This window comes from Salvelinus sp. IW2-2015, unplaced genomic scaffold (assembly GCF_002910315.2).
Source record: "Salvelinus sp. IW2-2015 unplaced genomic scaffold, ASM291031v2 Un_scaffold3613, whole genome shotgun sequence".
Taxonomy (NCBI): Eukaryota; Metazoa; Chordata; class Actinopteri; order Salmoniformes; family Salmonidae; genus Salvelinus; species Salvelinus sp. IW2-2015.
This window is the reverse complement of record NW_019944890.1, coordinates 34530-40672: the sequence shown is the minus strand read 5'-3', so window position 1 is coordinate 40672 and position 6143 is coordinate 34530. Positions and strand designations below refer to the sequence as shown.

The window sequence follows — 6143 nt, the reverse complement described above, 5'->3', positions numbered from 1 at the left end:
TATTGAGATAAACTTTTGTTATTGACCAAATACTTATTTTCCACCATAATTTGCAAATAAATTCATTAAAAATCCTACAATGTGATTTTCAGGATTTTTTTCTTCTCATTTTGTCTGTCATAGTTGAAGTGTACCTATGATGAAAATTACAGGCCTCTCTCATCTTTTTAAGTGGGAGAACTTGCACAATTGGTGGCTGACTAAATACTTTTTTGCCCCACTGTAGGTTGTAATATGGCTTTTATTTTTCTGTCTTGGCTTCCCCATTGATTTGACCCACTCACTGCTACTGATTCTCCATAGTCTGGGAGCCAGATATTCTGCTGCTTTAGCCAACTCCTTCCCTGCTGTCATACCAAACATGTTTTGTCATAGCAATCATCATTGGCTGAAGGAGTAAGACTGACATCCAGGCTATGTCCACAATTCTTTACTCCTGCCTAGTGCCTATACACTTAACAATGGTGTTTTTCTCTTTCCGTCCTACAGCCTCCTGTTCATTTGGCAAGAGGTACAACCTCCTGGAAAACACTAGCAGTCTCATTCACAACAGGGCCAGAATAAATTCTGCTTACACACCAAGATTCTCAATTTACACAGACAATGCAGACACAGTCTGATGCCATCACTGCTCTGTGTGTATGCAGTATTAGTTTTAGTCTGGCGAGACATAATTATACTCTCAAAACAAGGAGGGAATTCTGGCTGCGACAGAAAGGGAGAGAGAGGAGAGAGAAAGAAAGGGAGAGAGTGAGTAAAGTCAGGTAGGCATAGATACAATAGTTGTATGATTCATCCATGTTTTTATTTTGCTGGACAAATCCTCCATAGCATTAGCAAACACTTGACAATTTAGAAACACAACATGGGGATAACCATACCATTAGAATAAGTTATCATTGTAATTATATGGTAGTAACAGAACAAGACATGGAGACATCCTATTGGATAAAGCCGCCGCGTTGATTTGCTAGTCGTCCAATCAGCTGCCAGAACTCCAGGAAGGTGAGCTCTCCGTCGTTGTTCTCGTCAATTGAGTCCATGAGTCGGTCGATGACAGCTGGGTCACCAGCGTTCTACAGGGGGGCAATAAGGGCCGTCAGAATCRCTAATTAAGAGGCTTCCTTTCCTCTTCTCCTCAGATTCAGAACCACACTGACTGATCTGATTATACTTGTCAGAAAAGCCATGTGACGAGAAGAAACCTTTCTACCATCTGAGGTCATCAGAAGGGAACAAGGAAATTAAGCTATTTGCTGGGTGTCACTATTTGGCCATTCTAGAAAGGATGGCGGAACAGCACTTTACAAGCACAAATGCAAATGTCTATTTTAGCATGGCCATACTGATATACCACAGGAGGCAGAGGTTGGAAGGACAAGAGGCATCTGTGCTGTCTATGTCTCCATCTAGAGGAAATGAAGTGGACCACAAGCTGATGTTGTGGCTCACCAACCCCGCTCCTGGAGAGCTAAAGGGTGGACGCTTTTGTTACAGCCCAGCACTAATCATCAAGCTGAATCAGTTGTATTATAGCTGGACTGGAATAAAAGCCTGCCCACCAGGGCAGGGGATGGTGATCACTGGTTATTATAGTATTACTCAAACGTTACCACARTATAATTAACATGTAATTACCTTAACGAAGTTGGGGAGTTGTGTTTTGACCAGGCTCTGGAACTCATCTCTGCTCAGTGTGTCTGAGGATCCATCACTTCCAGCAAAYGCCTTGAACTGGGACACGAGTACATCAATGGCTGACTCCATCACTGACAGAGAAACAGGAAGAAAGCATGGAGAAGAGGTTGTGTTCTAATGGGACTAAACAGAATACAAGTCAGACTCAGGGGAGAGGTTATTGAACTGAAAAATCATATAAATACGTAGATAAAATACTACAGACCAAGTCAGGTCAAATACAGCATTGAGGAAAAACAGCAAGTGTTACAGAGGAGGAGAGAAAGAGACAGGAGGACAGGAGATCAAAACATTAAACAGAGAGGGAGATAGAATATGTATATTCAACTTATAGAGAAATATGGAGGTAGATTAGAATGATTAACTCACCTGGACACTGCTGCCGGTGGCTGAGGTGGTGAGTGTGTTGAGGTGGTATGTGTGAAGGTAAGCTTTTCTCTCTCTCTTTCTCGCTCTTATACTCACCTCCTCTTCATAAAATCAAGCCCCCCCCTCATCTCTTGTAAATGTTTCTCATGTCATGGCGTCCAATCCGTCCACTTCAAGGTTAAGGTGTCTGTAATAGTGTAAGCTAAATGACCCCACACTGACCACTGGTTTCTTTCCATGACGTGATTATTGGATTTATACAACACTGAACAACACTCWCCTTCAGACAGGAAACCACACGTGTTCATTTAACTATTTATTATTAAAGATTACAATACGTTAGTCTAGGCGTTAGGCTCTGCTCCTTCGGGGTAGCTCACTGCTAGAGCATGCATAATATTAAGCTAATATTAATTACAGCCAGAGAGCAAGGTGTGCTATACCAATCACCCTGCAGGAAGGAAACACAGAACCTAACAGGTGGAGGCTGTGGTGGCTGGTGGGTAAGCAGAAAAMAGACATGTTACAGCAATAGTACTGTACGTCACCAAGAACACCAGCGCATAGCTTGTGTTTGGCAGCCATCATGGAAGTGTGTGCAGAACCTGGTRGACTAAATAGACCACCATATTAACGTAGAGTGAGGATCTCATTGATGCAATATCAGCTGATGTAACACTCAGGTTTCCTGTCTGGCTGCCATATGAATGTAAAAAGTCGCTATGCTTATGCTAAAACCTCTCAGAACAGCTCTTCTGGTTTACTTCGCTTTGGGCGGGACAMATMAACTTCATCATCAGCAGAAATKAGGGATTGTGTATTGCATGTTTCRCCCTTTGGCTTGCATTTAGAATATTCTATTGATATGAGTCTGTATTGATTCAAATCTAACATCAGTGTTATAAAGTCAGATTTACTGTGAGTGTAGTTACGTGAGTCTCTCATTCTGACCAGAGTCAAAGGGAAGCAAATTATTCCCACCCTCTGGCATGAGTGGCATCTCCTCTCCTAGTCAAACAAWTTCTGACATTAACMTCACAACTWATGAGACASAGAGGAGTCTGAATCCAACTCCACTGAGTGAGGGGTTTGATGTGACATCATGCACGTATMCATTCATGCTCACACACTCACAGGAAATGCACAGTTTAATTCCATTGCAGTTGAATGTCAGTTTAATAATTGAGCAAACAGAGCGATGAGGATATAACTACAAAAACATTTGTCCAACACTACTCTATTATCTTTTGTATTTGAAAATGAAACACACACAGGGCTTTGTCTGAAGGTTTAGACTATTCCAAATCTTAAAAAGACACRTCCCCCATTTATTCATGCAAAGCTGTAGAAATGCATCATCAGCATGATTAGTCAGCAGCTATCACACAGACCAGAATGGCTTATTAACCCTCATCTCTCAGCCTGTAGCAATGGATGTCTCATGATGACAAGACACACTGTCCTTCTGCTGCAGAGGGTTAGAACGAACAGGCCCTGGTACTTACTGAGGAGAGGGCAGGTAGACAGCATACACCACTTTCAAACACACACACAGACAAGGACTCTTGCAAGCATGCACACACATACACATTTTAGTCAGTATAGCTGAGACAGCAGCTATACTATGTGGGTCTCTGCTTTATATGGGAGGAGTGTTGCACTATAAAGCTACTGTAAAATCACATTGCATCAATGAGTTACAGAGTGCAGCATGTATTAAAACAAATGGTCATATACTGGAAACAATATCTAACCAATTGAAATGTGTTGTTTCCGTGGGAGAATGTTTAACATATTAATGTTGTCTTTGTGCTCAAATACACACAGCACAGATCCAAGAACAGTTAATTGAACAATCAGTGAATGAAAGAAAGGAGATGAAGGAAAGGTAGCCTAGCGTTTAAGAGCATTGGGCCAGTAACCAAAAGGTTACTGGTTCGAATCCCAGAGCCGACTAAGTGAAACATATGCCGACGTGCTCTTGAGCAAGGCACTTAACCCCCCACTTTCGCTCTGGATAAGAGCGTCTGATAAATGGAAGGCAAAGAAATCAATGTCAAAATATTATGCAAAAAAAAGTCCAGAAAGGAGTCCCTTGACGTCACCCTTATCTGAGATCAGTAGCTAACACTATCTCTCTAAACGTAGAATGTAGAACATCGCAGGGAACATGCAGATGACTTCAGGATGCTTCCGGAGGATCATGCTGCAAAATGAACGTAGAATGAAAGGACATTTGAAAACACATACAGTATGGTATATACTGTAACAGTACTAGGGTCAGGTTGACCTTCTGTGTAACTGAGTTACAAAGTTACTCATTAAGTGGAGTGGTTACACTTCAGATAGAAATAGATTACTTTCATGAGAACAGCAGGACAAATGGCAATGTCTGATCTGACCCCTTCTCTCACCAGTTCGTCTGCGTCTCTCTCTGCGATGTTTCGTCGTAAACGCTCCCAGAACGTTACCCTCTCGTCCTCATCCTGGGGCCAGTCCAGGTAGGTCCGGGTTCTGGCCAGCTTAGCCAGCCTGCAACACAAACACCCAGTACATCATATCACTTACTGTTCATATCGTTACTGTTCATATCATTACTGTTCATATCATTTCTGTTCAATATACAATGTATTCCATTCTAAGTTCAGTCCATTCAGGAGATGAGTTGGTGTGTGTTACCTGTGGAAGGCGGACAGCTCGAAGGGGGAGATGGGTTCTAGGAAGATGAGGATGAGTCTGTGGCTGTGCTCAGACAACAGGCGGTGTGTAGCCACTCTCATCTCCAGGCCACACCAGTCACTCCTCAGGTAGCGTCTGGTCAACACACACACCGTCCTCCTGCTGCAGTAGATGTTCTCAGCGATGTTATCCACGATGCCCTTCCCTACCTGGGACAGGACAGGACACAACAGGCTGGGTGCTGTTTATCAATCTAATCTAATGTATTTGTGGTTGTACCATTATAGCACCATATTCTCCATTCTCACACACTTGCATGTCGAAGCACGTGCGCACACACACACACCTCAAAGTCTCGGTGGTGCAGACATAGTCGTAGTCGTGGCTCCCCCTCCTCCTCTAGCATCGGGGCCATCTCTCCCAGTACCCACGCCTCATCACGACTGCTGAACGACACAAACGCATCATACCTCACCTCTTCCTCCTTCTCCTCTCCCTCCATCAGCTCCTCCCACTGTACCCCCATCCTCCTCTTCCTCCACCACCTCTTCCCCACACGTCGCTCCACCCATCCTCTCAGACGAAAGAATAGAACGACACAGGGCCAGCGGAGGAAGCGGTATCCTAGCGCCAAGCACAGTAGGGTGCACACAGCGGCCRTTGTGGAGACGTAKGACAGGAAGTCGTCTTCGGTCTGGCAGAGGCGCTCCATGGTGGACAGGAAGTTGAGTCGCTGGTAGTGCCAGATGCACTGCTGTCGCTGCAGGAGCACCACCTGAATCCATAACCAATCAATCATTAATCATCTGTAATCAATATACTGTATCAACCCTAGTCAACACCACCTCTTAAAGTCAATTATCAAAAATCTATAAATTGTCTGTTGTTGAAAGATTCTAATCAATATAATTTGTTGTTCASAGCACCCGTTAAAGACCAGAAATCATCAAACATAAATACATGATCCCTAGTAAAAACCTGTTACCTGTTATTGATTAAAAATAATCTATAAGTTACCAGCAGATCCGAGCTTAGTTGGACCTGACTTGTTCTACCTGTGTTTTACGAGAGTTGTCGGCCCAGTCCAGAAGCCAGCCGTTGGAACAGTCACAGCGGAAGTCAACCGGGTCAAAGACCAGCGTGGAGAGAGACAACAGGGGAATGAAGACCCCCTCCAACAGGATCAGAGGGCTCTCACTGTACAGCCTCAACACACGATCTCCCTCTTCTTCTCTCACCCCCTCTCCCTTTCCTCCCTCCCTCCCCTCCCTCCCTCCCTTCCTCCCTCCCCCTCCCTCCCCTCCCTCCCTCCCTCCCTCCCTCCCCCTCCCTCCCTCCCTCCGTCCATGTTACAACCTGGTGTCTCTATGTGTGTTGAGGCTGTACAGTGAGAGCCC

At 44.3% G+C, this 6143-nt stretch overlaps 1 protein-coding gene and 1 pseudogene across 1 annotated transcript; both read right to left on the bottom strand.

The window, feature by feature from the left end:
- Positions 1–783: 783 nt before the first annotated feature.
- Positions 784–2151, bottom strand: LOC112076182 (protein S100-A11-like). The gene is made up of 3 exons (XM_024143050.2): positions 2068–2151; positions 1639–1769; positions 784–1076 (listed from the first exon to the last, which is right to left on the bottom strand). The coding sequence occupies exons 2-3, from the start codon at positions 1765–1767 to the stop codon at positions 942–944; spliced, it is 264 nt and encodes an 87-aa protein (XP_023998818.1). The 5' UTR covers positions 1768–1769; positions 2068–2151; the 3' UTR covers positions 784–941.
- Positions 2152–2272: 121 nt separating this feature from the next.
- Positions 2273–6143, bottom strand: part of LOC112067830 (toll-like receptor 13) — a 26566-nt pseudogene continuing 22695 nt past the window's right edge.